We start from the raw sequence: 27085 nt of genomic DNA on the forward strand, positions 1-27085 counted from the left end.
TTCCCCCCGCCCCCCCCCCCCCCGTCCCGCTGCGCAGCCACGGCCCGATCTTATCAGCCTCCAGGCCTATTAATCAACCGAGCTTGTCCGGCGAAGGATCCAGGGCGAACCCGGGGGGGGGGCGGGGGACTCCACCGCAGACACTCCGCCTGCGCTTTCGCTCAGAGAAGAGCCAAGCGAAACTGACCGCAGCTTTATTCCCTCCGTCTCCGAGATGGGCGGCGGGGGCGGCGGGCGGGGGAGACGATCAATCTGACAACCCCAAAGATGCCTAAATGGGACTGAACAGGGTTTGGCGTTCGAAAGAAGAGTCAAAGCGGACCTCTTGACCCGGGGACCTCTGGCCCCCGCCCCCCGCCCCCGCGACTGTGTGTGTGCCAGAAATTGGGCTCCTGATAGTCCCGGCGACCTCCTGCTGACTCGGAGAGAGTCGGCGGCGCAAAGAAGGGTGATTGTAGGCCTGGGCCGACCCTCCCTTCTTTCTTCCCCGACCTCCCTTGCAGTTTACTGCTCGCTGCTTTTTGCTGCGAGAAAGGGAGCTCCGTGCCTGCAACAGCCCCGCACGTGGCTTTCATTGAAAAGGGACACAGAGAGCCAGGACCCCCCCCCCCTGCGCTCCTCTCGGAGACCTGCGCGTCATCCCTGGCAGCGGAGGCCGAGGATCCCAAAACAACTTTTGGGGCTGGGATTAGGCGAAGAAGAAGGCAGCCCAGAGCAACCGGGGCCGAGTCGCCTCTGAGCTTTGAAAGAAAACGCCCCTCGATACGCCACGAGCAGGCAGCCAGCTCCGGTCGGAGGCGACTTTCCTGCAGTTTCCTTTCCCAGGATCCAACTGCGGAACGGAGGAACAGCCCGGTGGCCGCCGAAAGAACCATCCCTTCTTACAACCTCCCTGAGCAGGAGCTGTCTCGGTAGATGGCTGGGAGTGAATTGAGGGTCTGCGAGGGGGGGGGGGCTGGGGACTGGCAGGGGCTGGGGGCTGGGCTCTTTTCTGTGCAGAGGAGGAGGAGAAGTCTAACCCGAGCAACGTTTCCTGGGAGGTGAATAAAACAGGACGTCCTTCCGAGTAGACCTCTAAGGCTTGTTGCTTAGCGTCAACGGACTCTGGTTCCATTCGGAAACCGGACTTGGAAGGAAGGTTTCACTGTGAAGCATCTGCGATGGACTTCCTAGAAGCCTGGTTAATTCTCTTTCCTCCACGCAGTTGCTCCCCGAAATCCAGCCATCCTCCCCCCCCCCCTCTTCTCAGGAATGTGAAATAGATTTCTAATCAATTCCATTTTGGTCAAAAGAACATTTTGAAGCGAAGAGGGACAGGAAGGGAGGTTCTGCAAAATGTCGGAATTTCACTCTGTAGATGCTCAGAGGCAGGGCAAGGACTTCCCAAACTTTACCGCCTTCCTGCTGGAGCAGCGCCCCGTGGTGTGTAATGTAAAACAACTGTAACGACTGAAGTTACAATAGGGTGCATTGATTTCTCTTCAAAAAGAAACCCCACTTTTAAAAGAGGAAAAAAGAGTATATTTGGAATCAGTGTCTGGATCTAAAAAGTGAAAGTCACAATAAGAAATGGCTACTTTCTAGGGACTTGTTATGGGGGGGGGGGGGGCTGCCTAGATTCCAGGAGCGGTAGAACCAAAGCCCCTTCGAAGATTTCGCTTAAGGAGAGGAGAACGTCCTACAACCCCGGAGTGGGGCCAGCAGAAATCTCCAAAGGGGCTCTTGCTCTCCAACGTGACCCAGAGAGCGCACGCAGGCTAAGGAACGCGAGCGGGCCTGACCCTCCAGCAGGACATCAGAGCCGGAGGGCACCAACCATACCCACGAGGCGGGCCTTGAATCGGTCGGGACTGACTCGGAAATCCGCCGGGCAGTCCCTGGGATCTTACTTGGAGGCTGGCTTTAGTCGAAGCAGCCAGAGCCCCTTTGCTGCTTGGGGAAAAAATGCCAGGCAGCCCCCGGGGGAGATTTACCCGGAAGTTCTCCTGAGCAAGCGTCGTTCCCTCGCAACGCTCTGGAGAAGTTCGAGGGGGGGGGGGATCGTGGCCATGCCGCGCAAGCGCAATGCTCGGGCAGGATGCGCCCATCAAAGGTGGCGGCCTGTAGCGCTGCGTCCCACGTCCTCGCAAACACCTGCCACCAGCCCAAACCAGCAGCTCCCCCCCCAGTAGATCTCTGCCCCGACAAGCAAAGATTTGTGAATTAACTCTGCCTTGCCCTTCCAGCCGCTTTTGATAAAGGAAAGGCCGAAGAGGCCCGTCTTCCTGGAACCGTCTAGGAGCCGGTTTACTATAGACCTGGGCTGCGGTCACACACACACACACACACACTAAATAATCCACTTTCAGAGCACTTTCCAACTGGATTTTGTCAGTTCACACAGTAAAATGCAGTTGGAAAGTGCACTGAAAGTGCATTATTTAGGGTGTGTGACTGCAGCCTCTTCAGATCTGGGAAGCTAAGCAGGGTGGATCCTGGTTAGTATTTAGATGGGAGACCTGCAAGTAATATTAGGGCCTTTGGCAAACCCCGTCTGAACGTCTCTTGCCTTGAAATCCCCACTGGGTCGCCATAAGTCAGCTGTGACTGTGACTTGATGGCAAAAAAGGAAAGAGCGAAAAAGAGGGCGAGCGGGAGAGACGCCAGAGGCTGCAGCTTGGGGTTTGGCAGGCGACATTCCCAGCCACCGGCGACCCTCGCCTTTCCCCCAGCGCCCCTTGGCAACCCTTCGGCGACCATCCACACGGCCTGGCAGCAGTTCGGAGAACAACTGGCGTCTCTGGGCACGTCCCCACCCACCCCGAGAGAGAGAGAGAGAGAGAGAGAGAGAGAGAGCGGGGTCGCTGGCATCCTGAGCTCCCCGGCTCTCTTAGCGTCTCGGCCGGGGACAAAGCCCCAACTGCGCGCAAGAAACATCCCCTTCAGATGTCGAAGGCGGAGGGATGCCTCGAGGAGACTCCGCGCAGGAGTTCGACGATGGCGTGACCGGGCTGCCCAAACGGAAGGGATCGCTGGAAAGCCTGGACGGCTGGAAAGCCCGGACGGCCTGTCAGGGAAGCGCTATCCGGAGTCGGATCCACAGGCCTCCTGCGGCAGTCCGCCCCTCACAAGCCCCACCGCCGGCCCTTTGCAGAGCGACCCCGCTGCCCCGTCGAGTCTCAGGGCGACGGTTGGCTCTGCTGCTCTCGGCGTGTCCCCCCCCTCCCCGGGCCAGGCCCTCCCGCCGCCGTCGCCAGCCCGCCCACTCGCGCCTGCGGAAAGCAGAGCCGGCCTCCCCCGACTACATCCCTCGCGGGGGGGGGGGGCGGGGGGGGCGCGCCTCCCTAAGGCGCTGGGAACCTCAGCCGTCCCCTCTCCCATCCATGCTTTGCTACTGCTCACTCTAAAGTAGCTCGAGTACAATTCCGGCTACCCTGCAGGCTGGGGAGACAGACTGCAGTTCCTTTCGCCCCGATTCTAAACGTCTTTATTCGGGCACAGATGCCAAAAAGACTGCCACAAGCAACCGCCTCGGGGCTGGGCTAACTCCCAAGTACATGTGGTTCGGATCCATCTTTCTCTTTTCATTTATATCCCGCTTTTCTCCTGGACAGGAGGCCCGAAGCGGATCCAGAGACCCGCTGGAGGAAACACGCCGTGCGCAGGTGCCGTCCCCAGGAGACTTCTCGAGCGACCCTCAACGGGGTTCAGTCCTTCTCACTCCATCAAAGTCAACAGGCGGAGAAGGGTGAGAGTCTGTTTGGGACTGCGCGGTTAGGCATGATGCGCGCGTCCCGGGGCCCAGGGCAGAAAAGCGTCCTGGCCAGTAGCTATTTCCCCGGTCCCTCTGGGGGTCCACCCCACCCACCCCTGATCCGGCATCCTTTGACCCGATCCCCCTGAAATGTCCCCAGCCTCTTACTCCAAAGAAGTCCCCGGTAGAGCTTGGATGGGGGTCCTCCGGCGAGATGGTCCCCGTCCTCCAGTTGGCGTCCTTGCTCCGGTTTGGGCTCCCACCGGTTCGTCCGCACCGTCTACTTGGCTGGAAAGCAAAGCCCCTTCGAGTCGCTCCGGAGTCTGCGGGGAAGAAGGGAGGGGACGGGGGAGGAGAAGGGGAGGAATCTTTTGGCTGAGCAGAATCCCGGGCAAACTGTGAGTGGGCTGCGGTCGGCGAGGGACCCTGCCCAGAGCTCCCCCCCTCGCTTGGCTGCCCATCCGCTGGGGGGGGGGGGGGGGGGGGGGGCGGCGGGGAGGAGCCAGCAGAGGCCGCGGCGAGGGGAGGTTGCGCAAGAAGCCCCCGCTGAGCTTCAACATATAAAAGAGCCGTCGGGGCTGCTCTGGCGCTGCAGGCAGGCAGGCGCGGCGCGATTGCGGCTCCGTCGAGGATTATGGACTTCCTGAGCGACAAGTTCGCCCTCAAGAGCCCCCCGGCGGCGGCGGGCAAAGGCGGAGAGTTCTACCTGCCCCCCGGGGGCCCCCTGGAGCACGTCATGGAAGCGCTGGACGGCGGCGGCGGCGAGGCCTTCTACGGCAAGGGCGGCAAGTGCGTGGCGCAGGCCGCCTACAACCCGCACGGCCGCCTCGACAGGGCGTCCCCGGGCAGGGACGGCGCCGGTGAGTGTCTGCCCTGGGCCGAGAGGGAGGGGATGGGGAGTCGCCGGGCAGGAATCGCCTCCGCCGCTGACTTGGAGCAGGGCGCTCTTGACCTCCCGCCCCCCAGCCCATGATGGGCCTCGATTCCGTGACCTTGGCCGTCCGGGCTGGTGGGGCCGGAGGGGGGGGGAAGGAGCCCGAGAATTGCCCCCCTCTCCCGATCCCGACCAGCCCGGGCCAGACCCGCCGTCCATTCTTCCCGATCGGGCTGCCGGCAAGAATTTCCGGGTTTTTTTTTATAGGGCCCTACAGATAGCCACCGCCGATACCGGACGGGAAAATGCTGCAGCCATTGTTGTTACTCGTAGTTAGACGCACCGAGGCCGCCTCGTACCACGATTCCAGGCGACGGACGAGCGTCACCCGAGCCTTTTCCTTGCAGGGGGCGCTGGAGGCCTGACGCGGGCCGGGCGCAATTAAGCGCCCCCCCCGTGCGGGGAGGTAGGGCAGGGGATGCTCCGCGGTGACTTTCGCCGCCGTGGCCCTGCTTCGGGCTGTTGGCCTTCCGCGCCGCTCTGGCCGGCCTTCTGGACTTTCTCGGGTGGTGGTGGGGGGAGGAGACTGGGAAGTTTCGAAATCTGCGGCTTACAGAGTGGTGCCTCTGGGATTCTCGGCTCTCGGGGCTCCAGATCCCCGCCGATCTGCTAGGAAAGACATTCCCAAATAACGACCGTTCCTTTTCCAGAAAGGATTTCCAGCCAGCGCCCGGGGAGCGAGAACGCGGAGGAGCCGCTTTTGTCTGGGGGGAGTGGTGGTTGTTTTTAAAGGCAGAGAAGGCCCCAGACCTTTGGCGACGCGATGCCCCCCCCCGCCGCCGCCCCTGCCGAGAGCCCGGGGTCTGTCTGGCCTCTGCTCTGCCTGTCCGCTGGCGCGGCGACCAGGGCGGACAAGCGGGACGCCCTCCTCAGTCTCGGCGACCCTTTCGTGCAATCGGAGCAGGGGAGGCAGCAGGGACTCCGATCAAGGGGTGCTGGTGCCAGCGGGTTTAAACTAGAGTAAGTGCGGGAGCCTGCCTGCTCGGGAGTAAGTCTCCCTCCGTGTGCCCCAGGATCTGTGCTCAGAGAGGGTTGCCTGCAGTCCTCGTCCCTCCTCTTCTTCCCTGGCGTCTCGATCCGTGCCCGCCTGGCCTGATGGTCTTCCTCCTCCGTACCCCCCCGACACATGAAGAGAGCGGGCTGCCGGAAGGTCTGCAGGCGGCGAATGTGTCCGGTTGAGTGCCGGATCAAGCGCGGCACCGAAGCGGCTGCGGAAAAGGCTGGCCTGGGCCGCTTCACCCGCCGACTCTGCTCGCTCGCGACCGGGCGATCTCTGGGGATCTACGACGCGGCGGAAGTCCGACGGTTTCGCGCAGGGCCTGGCAGCCTGTGGGTCCGTCCCGAGGTTAGGGGCCGCATCCTGCGGGGATCCAAAGCATGGCGGATTCGTGGATCGGCTTTTCCGCCACTGCCGAGAGACGTTCCGTCACCGATCCCGATCCACCAGCGCCAGGACTGGAAGGGGACGTCAGGCTCTGGGTCGCCGCTCCCTCCAGCCGCCCGCTTCTCGGCTGTCTCGCCTGACTGTAGAAATTTGGGGAGGTCGTATTTCGCCCGCCGCCCATCCTACCCTTTTGCTTAATTTTATTCTCGCCGGAAGTGCTGGCGAAGTTCGCAGCAACATCTGGCAGAGAAACCCTCTGAGCCCGGCAGTAAATAATGTCTCCGAAAACGTGGAATCATAAACCGACTGTTAATCTGTAATGGCTTTTAAAAAACCCTCCCGAGAGTTTTAGCTGCTTCCCATTCCCTTTCCTCTCCAGTCCTCTGAGAATTATACCGGTCGGGTTCTATGTTGTCTCAATTACAAATCTATTAGCCTTGCAGTTGCTGTGGTCGGTCATGTCCCCTTTCCTAGACGCAATTACACATCCTAACTTGCAGAAACCTATCTTGCAAGAAAAATCTCATTCCGTGGAACATCATCCTTCTTTCCAAAGCAAATAGACGGGACAATGTAGAATACAACTCCGAGAGAAACTCAAATCCGATCCCCGAATATACAACACGAAAATCTATTTTTCCTATCCTTTTAAATCTGAGAAACAGTAGGGGTTCCCTCTCATCTAAACATGCAAACTTGCAGTGTCCTTTAAAGCCAACAGACCAATGAAATACGAAAACTTTATTACACCGTCGTTTAGTTTAACGAGGTTGAAGATCTTTCCGATTATGGCGCTGAAGCGTGCAGATAAAAAAAAGGAAATGAAACTAAGCCGATGAATGTAGTGAAATAATCTTGCCCCGAACCTGCTCATAGTTGTTTTTTAAGACTATTTCTCGTTTGCAACTTTTTTTGCGCCACAAATCTCAGAACCCTGTGATTTCCACTCCCCCCTTGCCCTCTGGACTCCTTTACCTACCTTTACTTTGGATTATGGTAAACGATAACATCTAAAAATTATCAGAAATTTTAGTTCAGTTCTATTTTAGTTCAGTTTTGCAGACCATGAAGTGAGAAATAAAAATAATTATGCTTCTCTGTATTCCATGCATATATACCCTTATTTTAGATTCTTGGAATGCTTTTCAGGGCATTTGCTGTCAAGACTGAACAACAACAACAACAACAAATTCTTCACTGTTTCAGTGCATTATAATTTTAATATAGTCGTTTTTCATAGACCCATTTTGGTTTAGCAGTAAAATCACTGAATTTCAAAAATTCTCCAAGAATGTTTTCAGTGGAAGTGAAGAAATCTAGTCAGACGTAGAAAAATGAAGCTATTTGTGATTGGTGTTAACAACATAAAGCAATGGTGATAGTTTATTCTCATTTGTATAGGCATGGTTCCTGTTCAGTGCAGGACAATGTCAGTGCTGCTGAAGTTCAATTTTTTAAAGCTGAAAATGCTGAACGGGAATACTGTTGGTGTGATTCTCAGTTGTGTATGGTGCTTTCTTGCTTTGCCTACTAGCAAGAAAACCAGCTCAGCAATCACTGATACGTTGCACAATCCTAAGCACATTTATTCAGAAGAAATTAATTCCCAGTGTCTTCACTAGGACTGATTTCCTAAGGGTGGATCTTTACAGTCTAAATCTAAACATACTTACTCAGCAGACTCAGGTCAATGGGACTAGATTCCTAGGAAATGTGCTTGCCTGACTTTTAGCACCAGTGATTTCAAAGGAGCTTGATTTGAAGTAAGTGAGTGCTTCTCTGGATTTCAGCCTGTGTCTGGTTAAAATTATACCAAATGAACATGGCGACATAATGAAATTACCAAGAGTGACAGAGACCCTTTCAAACAAGCTCGAAAGGGCAAGTTAGGTGCCATCCTTTGTAAAGTTTTACTACCCTGGATGGCTGAAATTCCTCCCTAACTCCCCCACCTGTCAAACAAAGGGGGGAAAAGGTGAAGCTCTTTCCAATCTTGTAACATGCTGCATTGGTTATCCCCATAATGTGACATGTTGGGGGGGGTAGTAAAGTGTTTTATTCCTTGTTCAGAAGCTAAAGGCAAAGACTTTAATCTGCATCTTAGACACTGTGTTTTCTTGCAGATAAATGGACCTTGCACAACCAGTGTAACATAAAGGAAATAATCTGTTTCACTGACAGGTTTTTTTTTTTAAAAAAAAATCATACAGTTTGAAATAATAACTGTCCTAATTGGAAACAAAGGCAGTTTGCAAAAGCATGGACATTCTTTTGAATTTATTTTTAAGCAGTTATTATTGATTTGCAAGTGTTTTCCATTTCAACATCTCTTTCTTATCCATTTTGTCTGCAAATCATTGTAATTGTTAGAAAAGGTGCAAAGCAAAACACAGTAATTTGGGGCACAATCCAGATCCAAGACCCATTTGTTTCAGTGGCATGTGTGCAAGTCAATCTTACTTGTACATTACTAAAAAGTGACTCCCGTTATGCCCAGTACAGCTCACAGGCATGTAAGTGTAATTAGGCTCACAGCCAAAGTGCTGAAGTTGGGCAGAATTGTGCCCAGGACGGTACATATTTTATTCCCAAGATTCTATTTAAAATATTGATTAAAGGACATCCCATAATCCTCCTCTTTTGAGCTGGTGGTCCATATTGTCTATTCTTTGCTTTATTTACATTTACAAAAGACTGGAGCATACTGTGCAAATAAATTCCATTGAAATCTCTGCAGTCTTCCTTCCACGGAAATGCAGTGTTCTGTACCAAGAAGAATGTACATTTCTTAAAAGCCCTCCACACTCCTAAGCAAGATATGGTCCTTCCAGATGTGTATGGCTTCTCATTGGTGGCAGGTGTTTATTTTTTTTTAAAAAAAGTATCCCCATCTTAGAAACAAACAACCCAAATCTATCTTCCTCTTTTGTACAGTAAACTATGGGATTACGAAAGTGGAAGGTCAGCCACTGCACAGCGAGCTGGGAAGGCCTTTGGAAAACTGCAGCAGCCTCCGGATGTCTCCGGTGAAAGGGATGCAGGAGAAAGGCGAGCTGGATGAACTCGGAGATAAGGGCGACAGCAATGTCTCCAGCAGTAAGAAGAGGAGGCACCGGACCACTTTTACCAGTTTACAGCTGGAAGAATTGGAGAAAGTGTTCCAGAAAACACATTACCCCGATGTTTATGTAAGGGAGCAGCTGGCTCTGAGAACAGAACTCACGGAGGCCAGAGTTCAGGTAGGAGTCCCTCTTCCATCCAAGACAAGCTCCTAGTTCTGGAGGCTCGAAGCTTCTTAGGTTCTGCAAAAGCACTTATGAACTATCCCTCAGACAAAGTTATGTTTACTATTAAAGCTTGGCTCTGGCTTCACTGCACAACTGTTTTGGGTAGCTGTGCTGTTTGGTCATTAGAGAGTGTCAGGAATAAATAATACTTCCCATTTCTACCAAGCATTTTGTTGGGTTATAGTGAGATATTGAAAAAAATGGTATTTAGCAGAGATAATATAGCTCAGCAGAGCCTGAGTAAAATAATTCAGACTGAGAGTCCATGTGTGATTAAAATATAAAGTTTTTACTAAATTCTAGCATGGGAAGGGTAACTGGGATGAAAATGACAAAAGAGTATAATTGGCTACATCCTTACACTACAAAGACAAAACTAGAAGAGAGAAAGCCTGCTCTCCTTCTCCTTCTACTTCAGAACACCAAAAACAAAGATGGGAAGAGAAGCCATAAAATGGTAATATACCTTGACACTTTAGTCCCAATCAAATCCCTAGATCAGGGAGAAAATTCCCGGGCATCCTACATCTAAAGAACATTGGTTACATGAGAAACATGTGACTTCCTGTGAGTAACATAAACAAACATTTAACCCCAGATATACTGAGTGTTTTCAGCTTGTAATACCCAACACATTTCATGTGCTTCACAGCCTTTATCCAGCCATTCTTACAACAGGGTGATCTTTCATCATCCCCCATACTGAAATACAGGGGAGAGTGACTGGCCTAAGGACATTCTTGGGCTACGGACACGGGATGCAGAGCTTATTGACCATGCAATACCCAAGGTGAAGCATGAATTAAAGCTCAAGCTTCTGAACCTTACGTGTGGCCCTCACAGTGCCTTAAGGCTCTGTTGCACCTCTTGTATTTTTAGGCAATTGTTATTCGGGAGGTACAGAAGGGGAAAGGAAGCCATTTTGAAAAGAAATATAAAGCCAAGCTAGTGTAGGAAAGCAGCACTAGGCAGCAGTTTCTAGGGGATTTTTTGTGCTGATGCTCAAGAGCTTCCCATAATATGGGCTTGAACATTTGGGATGTTTCCAGGATCCTTCCAGGGAACTGGAATTCTATCTCCATGCAGCATTTGTTTTACCGGGTGTGGGTTAAGTGTATCAATAAAAGCAAGAAATTTCAAATAGGCTGCGCGTCCCTTCCCCCTTTTATCAGTGAATAAATATTTGAGCTACATATATGGAGTCTGGTGCATTAACCTTCTGATGAAAGAGATCATACAGAGGATTTGGTTTGTTACTGATCCTGATTAGCTGCTCAGCACTTCGCTTACATGTGTGTAGACTGAATGAGCTATGGGGTGGGGGTGGGAAACGGCATCATAGCCTCTTCTAGCCTAGCAATTCTAATTAACATTAGCCGTAATGTGTGAACGGATTTTCCTTGAATACAAAATGTAGACATGCATGTTCTGTCCATCAGAATCACATGTACAGAGCTGATGTATGTACAGCTTCTACATTCAGATGCATTGTTCACATGTTTTGCTGACCATATGTAGTCTTACACATGTAATGTGTGTCCAGGGCCGATTGAACAAAGCCACACTTGCTGGCTGCATCAATATCCTTGATCTATTTGAGCAATCAAGGCTGCTTTACGCATTGACTTTTTCAGATGTATACCTAGGGCATTTAAACAAACAGGGACAGACATGTTTATAAGCATATGTGCTGTAAATATTAAGGAGCCAAGATCATCAATCTGTGGTTTACTCAGCACATGTTCAGAGACTAACACATTATGCAGTGTGTGAAAAGGTCCTGACAATGTAACTCCTAAGTGGAGTTGCATTCTTTTAAGCCTGTTGACGTCAATAGACTTAGAAGGGTGTAAATCTGTTTAGGATGGCACTACAAAGGAATTAAGGCTGGGCTCCTAAGCAGAATTTTTTTTAAAGTCAAGTGCCACTAAAATCAGTTGGTTGGTCCCCTAGAAATGCAGGGTTATGCCAGTGCTTTGTATGCACTGATAGCAATCTGAAGCACATCTGTTCAGAATCGTACTCAGGTGGTCTATTCAATGGGATTTACTCTAAGGAAGTGTTCTTAGGATTGCAGTGTAAAGGATCTGAGTAGGTGCTCAGTTAGACTTGAGTCCAGTGGCACCTTAGAGACCAACAAGATTTTCGGTGCCTGAGCTTTCGAGAGTCAAAGCTCCCTTCGTCAGCCATGAGTCTGATACTCAGTGCACTATTTAGTGCTATGGCAAGAAGTTAGGCACACACCTAAAACCCCTCCCCAATTCCTTGGGATCTCTCTCTCTCTCTCTCTCTCTCTCTCTCTCTCTTTTTTAAAAAAATCAGTTTTAATCCCCCGAACAAGAAAATAATGCTTGCACTAACTAATCAATGGGAAGTTTAGGAGATAGCCATCCATTCAGTGATGACATTTGAAACATATTTTCATGGGTGTACATCATGTTGAAATTATGGGATTTGCTTCTGCGCAAACATGTTGTGGACTGTGTGAGTGTAAGGCAGATTTGTGCTAAAATGCTGAAGGGGAAAATTTGGTCAGCATCCTATTTCTTCTGCATATGCCTCTGTAGTTTGGGAGAGAGGTGTTGTCCTTCTCTGCTTCCCTTTGCTCTAGGATATCTGGAACATGGCCTAATACTGAAACATATTGGTCAGAGAGATACCCAACAGATTTTTTTTGAGCAACTGTGCTATATTTGAAAACCTCCTTGGTTTCAAAAATAGTTCGCTAAGCAGTATTGGGTGGAATGCAGGGGTGAAGAATCTTTCAGGAGACAAAACCATGTTTTCATGGTTCTTTGGATACTGACCGTTGATATGTGGCTAGTGTCATTGAAATGAAGACAATAAAGGTGAAAGACTTTGCACACCAACAAATGTCATAGACGATGATGATAATGAATAGTTATTTGCATAGCAAATAAATTGCAATTAAATTTCCTTTCATATCAATAGATTTTGCATTCCAATAAAGCAATAGAAACATAAAGTATGTAGAATTTTTCTCCCTTGTGATATTTCCCCATTTTCATTATGGAAAATACCTGTTGTACCTAAAAGGTAAATGCGAAAAAAAGTGATACAGTTTTGTAATTTGAAATAGCGGGAATGAATGGAACCAGGAAGTCAGATACCAGGAGCTGAACTCAGCAGTTTACAGCTTGTTCAGGGGGTGACTTTTTACCAAAATTCCTTTCTGTTCTAGTCTGGATATAACAAATGGGCATCCAGTTAGCTATCCTGAGAAAGATATAAATTGCATTCCCCCAGATATGCCTTTAAAAGGGAGGTGGGTGGGGTGGAATTCCAAAATGTTTAGTAACACTTTAGGGAATGGATAATCTATGCTCTAGGACAAAGGGATATTTTTGGAGGTAAAAGTGTAAGTGATTTGAGATTAGCTCAGGCACAAAGTTCACCAAGTCTGAATATCATATTTCCAATGATTCTTTTACCTTTGCATGTTGAACGTGAGGTGACTGAGTTTTCCGACAGGTTAAAACCGCCTTAAGAAGCTTCCATCAAATCCAGGGCCCCAGACAACTGACAGGCAGGGTAGTCACGTTTTCCTTTTTCAATGGGTTCTCACAGGGAATTTGTATGTGCTACTGCACAGGCTAGGTAAGGGTGGCAGACTGAGACAGAACTAGTTTGTGTGAGGTATGATAAAGAGAGAGGGAATTTACAGTTTGTATATGTTACTTGCTCTCCTTGGAAGAAAATTGCTGGTTTTAACCCCCCCCCCCGAGAATGTTTATTTTATGCTTTGTGTACTCAGAGATTTCCATGCATATTGAACCAAATGCTCTGGATTTTTGCATTTCTGATCAGCCGACTGAGAAAAACCTGTGCATGAGACTGGCGATAGTTCTAGCTCTGAGTGGCAGCAGTATTCCATCACAATATTAAGCAGTTTTCAAAGGCCTTACATCATTAGAGACCGGCATCTGGCTACGCAGGGATAACAAGCAGCAGATTGTTGCCTCGTTTTGTACAGGCCATGGTTACTTTATCTTTGCCAAGAGTCAGTTCTGAGTAAATCGATGTAAACAGAAACATTTTGGGGGAGTGTCAGCATTAAAAAATGTGGGTTTCTTCCCCGTCAGATCCTCTAAATTCAAGCAAATTGTTTTATTTAGTTTAGTGAAATGATTGGCTGGTTACGCTCTATACGTCTCCCTTCCCCAGCATTTCATCAAGATCCAATTTATGTTTTGTCCTGCATACATGCCGAGAGAGTCAGCCTGAACCTAATTTATTGAAGTTGTTCTCTTTCCTGCCGCATGTCAGTGGAGTAATTGGCACCCAGCTTAAGGAGATTGTCAAGGACTTTCTTTTCTTCAGTGAAAGAGCCTCATTACTAAATTCCCATAACATGTTCTCTGTGCCTCCTGTGGAGACAGCAGGGGGAGAAATGGTTCCTTGTAGCCTTCGGCACAAAAGATAATACAAATTTACCAATGAGGGGTGCAATCCTGCAATGAGTTATGCATCGGACAAGTTTCATTGACTTCAGTAGAATGAACGCATGAATAGCTAAGGGCCGGATTGCAGCCAAAGTTCTTAGACTACGCTCAACAGGACCGAGTCAGGGCTATGCTTTGATTGTTTGGGGCATTTTTCAAAACCGCCATATTAAATTTGCAACGGGTCCATGGAAATTAAAACTTATCCCTGCTGCTTTAGGCAATATTGGGGGTGTTTCTGACTCCTAAAGGACTAAAGCAATAACCTCCGCAAATGATTAGCACTCAAATCAGTTTCAGAAACATGCTAATTTATGTCCCTGCACTGATATTAGCCTTGAATAGCTGTAAGGGCTTTAGCTATTTCCTTGTTGCCAGTCTTTAACTGCAACCTGGGGAGAGCAACGTTATTTTCTTGTGCCGGGTTTAATGCAACGCCAGTCGATTGTAAAGCCTGTTGCACCGAGTGAAGCAAATCCACTGCCATCAGATATCATTAGCAAAACTTTTGATGTAATGATTCATTTAATTCTTGGGTGCGAGGGGGGGAGGGGACTGGTTTGGACAGCCAGTGGGAATAATGCAACCCAGGGTGTTGTAGGGGGTTAGAGTGTCAGATTAGGATCTGGGAGACTAAGGTTCGAATCCCCACTTCTGCCAGGGAAGCTTGTTGGGCGCCCTTAGGCAAGTGACACCCTCTCAGCCTGACCTTCCTCACCGGGTTGTTATAAGGATAAAGTGGAGGACGGAAGAATGATGGCGGCTGCTTTGGGTTCTCTTAGGAAGAAAGGCAGAGTATAAGTGAAGTAAATAAATAATGTGTAACTCACATGAATTTCATTTTAAAAGGGATATATGAAAATGTGCAACTCTTGGGAAGATTGAGCTTCAGGCCCTAATCACATTTGTTCCAGTGGAACGATGTGCCGTGGCTGCAGGGGCTCAGTTGTGCAAGGAGCTCTCCTGCCCCTTCACATAGTATGCACACCTTGCTATGTGTAGAGTTGCCATTCCATTGAAGTGAAAAGGGCAGCCCACATACACAGAAGCTTCAAAAGTCGTGACGGAGTCATAGATTGTAGTAATGAGAGGGACAAGATCCTGTGGAATTCTATAGACTTACTTTGATATCAAGTTATTTAAAACTGAAGTAAATTGGTAAAATAACTCTGCAGATTAATCTTGAACTAATGGAAATTATTTCAAAGTACATTCTCTTATGCAAGGGGTTGAATCAGCTAGGCAGATCAGCTGGAGCACTGTGGTTTCCTTTCAGTGGGGCTAACATCAGAGTCCCACATAAGACCCATAGAAATAACTAGAGGGTGAACAGTTACAGCTCATGGTCAGAAGCAATACTTCCTCTACGCTGTGGAGTCTTGTGAGCAAAAATTCTCCTTTGTGAGCTACTGGCATTTAAGTTGTGAGCAATTGATTTGGCTACTGCATAAATTAGTTTGCTTTGGAGCCATCTTTCCTGAGCTAAGACAAAAATGTGTGCACTGGAGGCTAAAAAACTGTGAGCTAGCTCACACTAACTCAGCTTAGAGGGAACACTGGTCAGAAGCAATCAGGATTAATAGGAACAGTGATATTATTTCCAGAACACAAAGTAGATCAAGGATATTGTTGGCATTTTTGGATGACAGGTGTTACCAGGTGTTTCTGGTGTGGTCTTCTAGCAGTTCAGGGAATACATTCTTGTGCTGACCATGAGTAGTCCAGATGGCACCATCCATGCTGCTACACCCCAGATCTGTGGACTGATCTTTCTACTTTGTGTGACAAATGCATTTACCACAGGTATGTCAGATTTTAATGTGGAGAGCACTACAACATATGAAACGAAGGCATACGCCTGAAAACATAAAGTACATGTACATCTGGAAGCCATGGCCAATTGAACTGCTGATACTCCATGAAGTGTTAATTGACATTTAGATGACAACATAATTAGGTGGGATCTAAAGTGCTTTTTATAGGGCTAGTTTGCCATAAATACATACAGGCAATCAGCACATGTAAGATCCTATGAGAAAGTATCCAGATAACCATTTTGAAGTGGCTACTTATGCAGTGAAACAACTACAGGTGATTTTTTTAAAATAAAAAGATTATAATCATTGTATTATTGCAATGCATTTCAAACACATGGTAGGGTACAGTTAAGGATTCACCGCATTCTGTCTAAACATATGAATACCTGTTGGGTTAGATGGCCAGTGAGTCGTGATCTCACATCTGTTTGTAAATGCCAAAGTTTTTAGATAGCTGACTTCCATCCCTGAATGCCTTCACCACATCAGTCACAATCTCACAGCAGTCCTCTGAATGCATCCAGTTGATTTCATAGCACGTTGCCTCCAAAGACAATAATGATGGAGTGTTTTTACTTTAAAATATAAGCAGGTACCCTAAGTTAGATCAGTGCTCTATCTGGCTCAGAACTGTGATTGGAAGTAAATTTCAAGATCTGCTGAAGAGTTTCCCAACTCTGCTGATTGAGATCCTATAAGTGACTGTGCCAGGCATTGTCAAAGCCAGAACTTGTCAAAATCCAGTAGCTGCTGGTACTCATGACAAACCCCAAGACTTAGTTAAACCCGGCATCCTCACTGCTCTCACACCAAGGAGACTAACAGGAATGCTGGACTAAAATAGTGCCAAAATGAGTTGAAGTAATAGGATCACTGCAGCTGTCTTTCTTGAAGCAGAGCCTTAAAATCTGTTGAGTTTAGCAAGTTAAAACACTTCAGCAATTATAGAGTTAACTTTGTTTGTGTTGGTCAACAGGAAGTCACATGTTTATTTGTGCCCACTCTTTTTACTTAGTAGAAAAGCCGGGAATTTTGTAGGAGGTCTTGTTATAATGACCTGAACTTTAGCCCTGTGATTGGGAATCAATGTATTGGCTATTTAGTATATTGAGGTCCCTTTTCCTGCCTTTGTCTTGGAGAAGAAGGAGACGCCATTCCTGTTTCTCTTCCTGTTCCTGTAACATCTTCCTAGCAGTAAGGATGTAGGGATCTAGTCCTTTGTTATTTTGCATCCCGTTTACCTTTCCCCCATGTTAGTTTTCTAGTAAACTTTTATATTTTACAAACATACACATGGACTCAGTCTTTCAATCTTTGCTAATTTTTATCTCTGCTTAACTATATTTTTTTTACCAAGAATACCCTACAAAATCTTCATTCCAGTGACTGTACCTAGAACTTTACACATGAAAAGTGTGCGGTTCCTCCATGACCCTTTCCCCATTTGTGCTCTGATAAAGAGTGCTCAGACTCTAAACATCTTCACTTTTTGAACACACTCAAGTGCTGACAATAGAACTTGTTTCAAAACAAGAGTTTTAGCCTTGGAATGTGATTCTGAAGTCAGAATGTTGAATTAGGATCTGAGAGACTCAGATTTGAATCCCAAATTTACCATGGAAGCTCACGGGATGCCCTTAGGCCAATCATACTCTTTCAGCCTGACCTACCTCACAGGGTTGTTGTCCTGAGGATAAAATGGTGGAAGGGAGAATGACACTGTAAGCCAGGTTGACTTTCAATTGTGGAGAAAAGGAAGGTGTAAATATCAAAATAAATAAATTACTTCAAAAGGACAGAAAACATTCCCTATGTCACAATTGTTGTGGGGAGCACCAGTGCTACACTGACGGTTTCCCCAGCAAACGTGGCAAGTATTGAAACAAAATATGCCTGTTGCCATACATTTAAGCACTCATGTATATGGGTCTTTTTGTTAATCTAGCAAGCCTTTAATCCCCCTTCATTCTTGGTATTTAAATGACCACAATTAGGTGTGTGTTCCAAGAACAAACTTCTTTGCTGTGTCTGTAATACAGCTGTTCTCATTCAGCTCATTCGTCTCCACCTACAAAATATGGTTTAGTACACCGTTCTTCTACGGGTAATGAAGTAATTAGTGCAAATCACAAAATGTATAAGGAAGTCATTGGGTTTGCTGCAAGATCTACAAGAAGTTGCTACTAAATACACTCTGGCTGTGAGATCTCTGAGAAATAGCTATTAAATTCATTGCTTTCAAATTTAAGAAGTCGGTACAGTTATATCCCAAACAAATTTATCAGATTCTGAGATGTTACTAACCATTTAGATCAGTGCAATGTATATAAGGTTTAGATTGGCAGATCACCAAGAGAGCGGCTTCCGGTCAGCTTGACTGTGACCTCGATCATTGTATGGTGGTAATCTACATTGATTTTGGCTAGATGTACCTCCCCATATCTGGAAGTGGGGTGAAAGGGACTGAGGTTATTCCTTTACAAAGTTTAGATTTAAAAATCAATGAAAATAGTACAGTTCTCTTGTCTGCCTTTCTTTTGATGGATTAACCACTATTGCTCTGGAAACTGGCCTGTGTGGCTGGAGCCATAACTTTGTACTCCCCACTTCCTGTGGTTCTTCTCTTTTTGCTGTGGTCCTTTTTATCCTCCTAAATTGGTCTGTCCTAACAACTTGTAAGCAACAAAGATGCCTAGGAGGTTGCTGCTTGGCTAGCTCCCTGAGTCAGTGCATGGAGCAACTGTCACATTTGTCCAGTAAATGGACAGTCATGAAGCCAGTCATGCCATTCTATCTTTTAGAGTCATAGTTGCCTCTTCTTGTTGACTTTAAAGATCATCAATCCCAAAGTCTCGGGGTCATTAATATTAGTTATAATGGTTTATAAATTAAATATTCTATAAAAGTTCTATTGTAGCAGTTCTAAAAGACAGTGAAAAGCTAGCTAAGTGATGGCTTCTCTCCAGCTCTCCAACTGGATCCAGCTGAAAAGGTCTCACATACAATGCAAGTGTTCAGATTTGGTGGGTTCCAGGAGGAATTTCATAGCTGTGGTTAAGCTGCTGAGAATTAATCTCAGCATGCTTTGGCTGTCCTCATCTGGCACACAGATGGTAATTTCAAGAAGGTACCCTTGGTCAGGGTCTTAGGGGGAAAAAAGAAAAGATTCTCCTGAATAATTGTCTTGTCTTCTCTGATGTAGGTCTGGTTCCAAAACCGAAGAGCAAAGTGGAGAAAGAGAGAGCGTTATGGGCAAATCCAACAAGCCAAAAGTCATTTTGCGGCAACCTATGACATATCTGTTCTACCAAGGACTGATAGCTACCCACAGGTATTTGACATAGTGAACTGGCATGTGTGCATCCGTGTGCTTTCACATGAGCAACTAAATACAGAGCTGAAGCCTGCTGTTCTTGCTAGTTGGAGCCACCACTTTTCAAGATGGGGTTCAAAGAAACGAGGGGGGAAAGTGGTAATGTCTTAATATTTGACAGAAAACATCTATAACCTTCCCATCAACCCCAAGTTTTAAAGTGTATTTTAGTCCCTAGCTAGGAATATTTATCTCCAGAAGCACCAAATAAAAAGAATGTCCTCTGCAGTACATAAATGTCTTGTAAGTTATCCTGACCCTCTTTAGATTGTGTGTCATGTTCATAGTCATAATAGAAAAAGGAGGAATCCCTTAGATTATTTTCGTTTTTTGAGTATGATTGTGGTCTTAAAAACACTTCTCTTAGAGAAATCTTGGGTGGCTACATTTGGGAAGACCTTGGAGCACTACTAATTCTGGAAGGCAGGCTGACTTCCTTTGTTGTTTATTTTAAACAGAAATTTCTTTCCTTTTAAAAAAAGAATCCATTTTTTTTAAAAAGGGGGAAAGCATCAGATCACAAAGGAAAAAGCCTGTTCTGGTGAATATTTTCCCCCCTGGATGGAATGCATGGTTGTTCTCGGTGGGTGTAACTTGGACTTCTCTCCCCTTGTTCCAAGTCTGGGAACCAGCTTTTCATCCATCCAATGTGTCTCTCCTACTGAAATGAATTAGGACAGCCCTACAGGCAAGGCAGCTCCCTATGTGCCCCCGAACCCCTCCAGATCTAAACAGTTGCGGCATCAGGATGATTTTCCCCCTAGCTTATCCATTTATTTAATTACAATATATATTTTATTTATATCCAACATTTTTAGATGTTCAACCTTGTGAAAGGTTGGAAGCCAACCAGAAGGAAATTGTATTGCACTTTTGTTCAAACTACTGTACACTTTTTCAATTCAGTGCATTTGTTAACTATTAGAAGAAATCTAACCTTGTATAGCATGATAAGAAACTACTTTGGGGGCTCTTTTTTTGACATTCTACACCCTGCTTGGATAAGAATTCTATAAAAGCAGTCACTGCAGCCAACCATATGGTTTCTTTTTATTCCTTTCTGCGCCCAAGCGTTAATTGTATAATTTTATTTTCCCCCAAACACATTTTGATTTTTTTTTGCCATCCATAAATGCCAGAAAGAACTGTAATCAGAGCAACTACAATGTTTACAAAGATAAATAATTAGCTATTGGAATAGGGTGTGAAGAAAGTGTATAAAAAGATAGTTACCGGATGTGAGGGGGAGAGATGCTTCTAGCTGTTTCCCAAAGTTATAAAAAAACAAATTCTGAGTAAAATGTCAAACATTTTTTTTTAGTCTGGAAGATATTTTTAATTTAGAGATCCTCCCCCCTGTGGGATTTAGGTTCTATTCACATTTAAAAATAACCAAAAGTTTGCTGTCTACATGCTTGCTGAACACAGAGCCTCTTAGTGCCAATTTTGCACCATCATAAAATGATCACGGTTACTAATGCTGCAATGTTCCACCTCCTTCTCTGGAGCAGGAAACAAATAAAACATATTTCTAAGTCAAAGTGTTTAGGACTGAGATTACAAAACACTGTGTAATGGTTGTCAAGCAGCAAACATTGTTGAGATAATAAACTCCCTGCTGCACTTCACACTGGCGATCTGTAAATGGATCTTCCCAGTATATTTGTTGATCTTAGCAAGCAACCAGAGAAGGATCTGACTTGAATCAGGGTCCTGGGAAAGGAAAGTTATATCCCCCCATGCCATTTTTTTCTGGTTACAACCATCTCCACAGCTACAATGAGCCCCAGTAGGCAATGAAGACAGGCACTTGGCCTTTGCCTGTCTTCTTTCTCCTCTGAAGGCACATTAAATCACTGGGTGGGGTGGTTTTGACTGGGAAAATGGCATAAGGAGAAGTGCTTAAGTTCTCCTTGCCCCACACTGTTTCTGCAATCTCAGTCAGCAGGACAATGGTGCTGATGTCGGTGGGAGGTTCAAAATTCATACCTTCCCATCTATATGGTGTGGTAACCACGGGGACAGTGAGTTTTCAGGAAAGATTGTAGCAAAGCAAGTTTGGGAAAGATCAGAGCAAAGCAGGGGAAATCCAGAAAAATAGGATTTGAGAATTATGTCCTGTGAATGCTCTGAAAAACACCATATTCTTGGAGCAAGCGCATAATGTCTGACTGCATGAGGGGACACACTCACACACACACACACACAGAGAGAGAGAGAGAGAGAGAGAGAGAGAGAGAGAGAGAGAGAGAGAGAGATGGTGACTGGCTTGTGGAATTTACTGCTATGGGATATAGTGAGGGCTACTAGTTTAGCTGGATTAAAAGGGAGATTAGATAAATTCATGGAGAAAGGTCCATTAATGTCACATTGATTGAGCAGAACCTCCATGGTCAAAGGTGGTAACCAGTGGATGGGTTGCCAACAGTCCTGGAGAAAAATGTCCTGTCCTTTTAATAGAGCAGAAAGGCTTTCGAGCAAGGGAACCTTTACCTTTACCTTTAACGTGCAGAAATTGGTGGCCAAAGCTTTTCATGGCATGGAGGTTAAAAATGCCCCATTAAGCCTCTATTCAAGGGACAAAGCATTTTTCTCCAGGACTGTTGCTACCCCCTGCCACTGGGAGGGATGCAGCAAAGGAAGAGTGGGTCCTGGTGGACAAGATGGATCATTGGTCTCATTCAGCATGGCTAAACATATGTTTTTAGGAAAACCAGTCTTAGTAGACACAAAGTAGATATTTGAAGAGACTTCAGCAGCAAGCAGGTTTTTTTTTTTCCAGGGCTACTCAATCATTCCCACAGAGTAACTGTGAAGAGTCTATTGAGTAGCTATTCTGCATTTATCAAGGGCTGAGTACTTACAGGCATCAAAACATGAACCCATATTACTTTGGGTTAACCATCTCCTAATTACTATGTAAAGTATATAATCTTTTAAAATCACAGTAACAGATACTGAGTAGGCCAGGAAATCAAAATCAAAACAAACAAAAAACAGAGTTGTAGTTGTTGTCTTGCAGTCAAATACAAGCCACCTCTGATATTGTGCTATGAGTGGATTATCTTGCATATACCTGTGTTTGTTTGGGAAGCACTGAATGTATCTTGGGACAGGGAAGCATTTTGGATATTTTGTCATCTAGATGCTAGATGAGTGGTTGGAATCAAAAGCTAGGAAGAAGAATCTAAGTTTGGAAGTCATGGGTTGGATGAGTGATGGTGGCATTGGAAGCTATTTAAGCCGATTGCTTAGGTTGCTTCCAAATAGGGACAAATCTACTCTCATTGCTGCTCCAAATGCAAAGGTGTTCACAGCAGAAATTGACATTTCCCCTCAAATATATACTTCAATACTTTCCCATTCACCCAGCAGTATTTTTGCCATTTTTAAAGAATGCAATGCAAGTCAGGATATTACTATTGTGTTTTAAAACTATAGCCATGTATCTACTACCAGTATTAAAAAACAAAACAAAAACTGTCAAAGTGCCCATCAGTGATGGTGGTAATGGGAATGGTGTCCAGGAGAAGTAATGGTGTCAGATGTGATGCTGAATATAGGTGAGGAAGTACAGAATCCCACACTTTCCCAAGTCTCCTTTGCGTACAATATTCCAAGAAAGATCAAACCAAAGTAGGTTTGAGAAAATCAGAATGGGGGGGGGGGGGGGGGGAGAAAGAAAGATGTCAGAAGCACAATACCATCATGCAGAAGGAAAAATCAAATCTACTGTGATGGAGGGGGGGGCAGAGTAAGAGCTCCACCTGGAAACAACCTGAGTGCTACATGTGACACCAAAAAAGTAAGTTGATTGCTACTGCTTATCATCCCAACTCAGTTTCCAAATGGTGATCTAATGGTGCAGTCCTCCCAAAAGCCCTGAAATGTGATACAAATAGGTAAAGAAGGCTATCCTCCAGGATCCACTCTAATACAAAAGAACTGCTTTGTTTCTTGGGGTAATCTGGGTCTTGAACATTTATTTATTTAGATTTTTTTAACCTACTGTTTTCCCTAATGGGGACCAGTTAGCTGAGTTAGTGTGAGCTAGCTCACAGTTTTTTAGCCTCTGGCTCACACATTTTTGTGTTCGCTCAGGAAGGACGGCTCCAGCACAAACTAATCGATGCAGCAGCCAAATTGCTCAGTCACAACTTTAATGCCAGCAGCTCACAAAGTAGAATTTTTGCTCACAAGACTCCACAGCTTAGAGGGAACCTTGATGGGGACCCAAAGTGGCTTATAACAGGGCTCTCTCCTCCTCGGCCAGAATCTCATGGAAGTCTGCTTTGTCATGAAAGCTTGCTGGGTGACTTTGGTCACCTATTGAGAGAGGAGAACCTTAGTGAGAGTAGTCACCTATCTTGGACAGCTTATAAATTAAAATCTTTTAAATAAATAAGCTTTCTTACATAAGAATTGTTTCCTCTTCCATTCATCCAGGGTCAAGCTGTGTTTTCATTTGAAATTTGGGAAGCCGACTTTACAAGATCTTAAAATCTACCGATTTGAGCCAGTACACAGCACACCTCTAGGGCAGTTGCTACATATGATTCTGCAATGAGAAAATACACGTGTGCTTTAAAAATATTTTCTCTCCTGAGAACTGTTCTTGTGCGTGAAAGCCTTAAAGAACACTTGGGTCTAAAGGGCATCAAATGTAGTGCACGTAACAAATTTCATAATGACTTATTTGTACTGAGAATATTTTTTATCCCAACCTTCTTTTAAGGGCCTCAGGACAGCATACATGCCCCCACCCCTCAGTTTATTATCAAACAGACCTGTGAGGTAGGTTAGGCTGAGAAAGAATGGCTGCCCCAAATACTTTTGTGCATATTTGAACCCAGGCTTGTTTTGAAGTAGTTTGACACTTCAGTCACACACATTAGCACACCCCAAGGGACCTTTGAATCAACAGCCAATGAATCATATCAGTTTACTCCTAAGAAGAGTTGCACCATTCTTAGCCCATTTACTTCTATGGACTTAGAAGGGTATAAACCTGTTTGGCGTTACACTGTATCACTTTATCTGATTCTGAACCTTGCCCAAGAAAGGGGATTTTAAAAAACTGCACAATTGGGCTAGGGACAGAAAGAAGAGGTGTTTCTGCCAACCTAGGCAGACACCAAGGTTTACAGCAAATTTTTAAATAAAAATGAGGAAGTAAAAGAAAATAAACATGTTAATATGCAGACATCTCATGAAACTTCCTCATGAGATCTCAGCAGTTAGCTTGGATTGCCTTCACAACTCTTGATAATCCAAAATGGCAGCTGCAGCTTCACTTTGACACTGAGGTAAGTTGGCGAAAGAAGAGTTGGCAGGAAAGAAAGAAAGACAATAGGGAAAACTGACCTGGGGGAGAGCGAGAGAGAGGAAAGAAAAATGGAGCAAAAGGGGGTTGGAGGACGGCAAGAAAGTAAGAGAGAGAGAGTGAGAGAGAGAGAGAGAGAGGCAAGGGAAAAAGGAAGCAGGTAAAGGTGACCTTCAGGAGCTGCAAGAGGAGGGAAGGCAGAGACAGGCTAGGGGAGGAGGATCATCTGGTGGAATAAGATTTTCCCCACAGTAGTCAGTGGTCTCTCACTTGTAATTCTACAATCTATAATTTCCCTTATTCATAGGGTGCAGGTGACAGTGTTCAGCCCAAAACAAACTGTCTTAGATGGTGGTGTGTTATTTTAAATACTGCGCAGCTAGTCATACATAGCCCCCACAGAATGTCAACAGACTGTTCTTAATTGCTAAAGCTAATACAGGAAATTATAATTGGCCAAATACTTCAATTCAGGGGTCATTTCGTAGAAAAAGAGCTAGGGGGACTCATTAGCATAACTCATTAGCATATGCCACACCCCCTGACATCACCGGAAGTGTGTCCTCCCCACAGCCAGTGGCGACCTCCAGCGGGCACCAGCAGGGAGCTCCAGGCCCCGCCCTCCCACACCTCACCCGGGGGGATGGCGTCCCCCCGCGTCCCCCCCAAATGACCCCTGCTTCCATTACTAAAAAAGGTGTTGAATTGCTGATAAATTGTATACATTCTCCAGTCATTAGAAGCATTGTTCTTCAGCCTTTCTGGAATTATCAGTGACTGGAAACTTCTAAAACATATTTTGACTTCCCTGATGCTAACTAAGAGGGGAAAGGTATAGAGAAAGTAGAATCTATGATAACAGAATTTGCCAGCAGTCTACTTTAGGAAGGTAGGAGTAAAGCTGTTACTGGTTACCTTACACTTTTATTTTATATAACTCTCCAGGAAAACTAGTTCAGAGTTGTAGGGTGCATAAAGGTGTGTGGAAACAGGCTAAAAATATAAGAAGAAGAGATAATATTTCTTTAAAAAACAAATAATTGGCTTTGTTCTAGAGACCAGTGAACAAAGTCAGGTAAGCACTGTGCAGTTGATGAACTCTATGTAGCTGAGGGCAACTTCCCCAGCAGTGGGAAACTTTTAGCATGCGTGATTCATTTTGTTAGCCATGGGTGTGAGAAATTATATAAATATGCACATGCTCTTCATTAAAATTTTGCATCTTAATTTCACATTGGGGTCCCTTTTGCCCATAGTTCACATGGGGAGCTTCCATTAGCCATAATCAGAGTTACATGCTCAAATGAAACACTCCATATGGAATATATTACATACCACATGGCATTTGATTAAAATATGTTTTTGTTCTGTATAAAGTTGAGAACCACAGAGTCTCCCAGTCCTCCTTACAGCCAATAATTTTGAGCTGTTGACCACAACTCTTTCGTCTTGGTAGGGTCACCCAGCTTCCACATGCATCTCTGCATCATAGGATGGTTTATCTAGTACAGAGCTTAACTGTGCAAGATACAGAGGCAGTGGTGGTATTATCATTTTGAATAATTTGCTGTTTAATGTAATCTATTGAATTTAGATAATCTTCATGGCATTCCCATGAGGTAGGTCTCTCATCAAGAAGGGATTAGTTATTTACAGAAGATGTGAAACTATACTGAATCAGACCATGAACTCTTCTTATTTCATTTATTAAAATCCTTATGTCTCATCTTTCACCTCCCAAAGAAGTCTCTGTAGTCCTTGATATCCAGCCGTCACAAGTGTTATGCTTAGCATACCCTACAAGAGTAAGAAAGAGGTTACTTAAGAGTAGTACAGAGAATCATGCAGTGATTTTAATTCCTCCATAGTTTATCACATAGTTCTGGCCAGGAGAGCAGTAGGCCACGTGGTGATGATAGCAACAGTATTATCACTCAATAATTTTTTCTTCACTTGGGGTAATCTATTCTCTTTTGATCTGCTGTTTAAAAGCTATGTTTTTTTAAAAAAAAGTATGATGAGAAAAGACAATCATCAAATATTTCTGAGCAGCAAAAGTTATAATGAATTTTAAGACCTCACAGCTTAGAGGGAGCATTGCTTACATCTGGATCTTACCCTGATCCAGTACCTAAGGCCTAACTGCCCATCTCCGTGTGACAGCATACCTTGCTTAACCCAGGATACCTAAACATATCCTTTCCTTGTTAAACGAAATATTTCCCTATGAGAAAAGGTTAAGGCGCTTAGGGCTCTTTAACTTGGAGAAACGACGACTGAGGGGTGACATGATTGAGGTTTATAAGATTACAAGTAAAAAGACCCGCGATACTCACGGGGGGGGGAGAAGAGCTCCGTCTCCTCCATCCCCCCCGCTCGATCTCCCCGAGGCGGCGGCGAGGCCAGTCCTCCCCCGTAAGGGGACCCGCGATGCTCGCGGGGGAGGGAAGAGCTCCGTCTCCTCCATCCCCCCCGCTCGATCTCCCTGAGGCGGCGGTGGCGGCGAGGCCGGTCTTCCCCCCCATAAGGGGACCCGCGACACTTGCGGGGTGGAGAAGAGCTCTGTCTCGTCCATCCCCCCTTGATCTCCCCAAGGTGGCGGCGAGGCCAGTCCTCCCCCCGCCCAGCTCCGAGGTGGCGGCGGCGAGGCCAGTCCTCCCCCCCGCCCGGCTCCGAGGCGGCGGCGGCGGTGAGGCTGATCCTCCCCCCCGCCCGGCTCCGTGGCTGCGGCGGTGAGGCCGGCTACAGAGCGTTCCCTGCGCATGAGCAGG

At 46.1% G+C, this 27085-nt stretch overlaps 1 protein-coding gene across 1 annotated transcript in view; it reads left to right on the forward strand.

Annotated features, from left to right (window-relative positions):
- The first annotated feature begins 4367 nt into the window (after positions 1-4367).
- The window catches only part of ALX1 (ALX homeobox 1), a 32624-nt gene continuing 9906 nt past the window's right edge, over positions 4368-27085 (forward strand). Inside the window, exons 1-3 of the mRNA XM_015417271.1 lie at positions 4368-4593; positions 8986-9290; positions 18821-18949. Of these exons, the coding sequence (XP_015272757.1) occupies positions 4368-4593; positions 8986-9290; positions 18821-18949 (660 nt within the window). The remainder of the gene's footprint in view (positions 4594-8985; positions 9291-18820; positions 18950-27085) is intronic.

This window comes from Gekko japonicus, unplaced genomic scaffold (genome assembly GCF_001447785.1).
Source record: "Gekko japonicus isolate JY-2015 unplaced genomic scaffold, Gekko_japonicus_V1.1 scaffold1696, whole genome shotgun sequence".
NCBI classification, from domain to species: Eukaryota; Metazoa; Chordata; class Lepidosauria; order Squamata; family Gekkonidae; genus Gekko; species Gekko japonicus.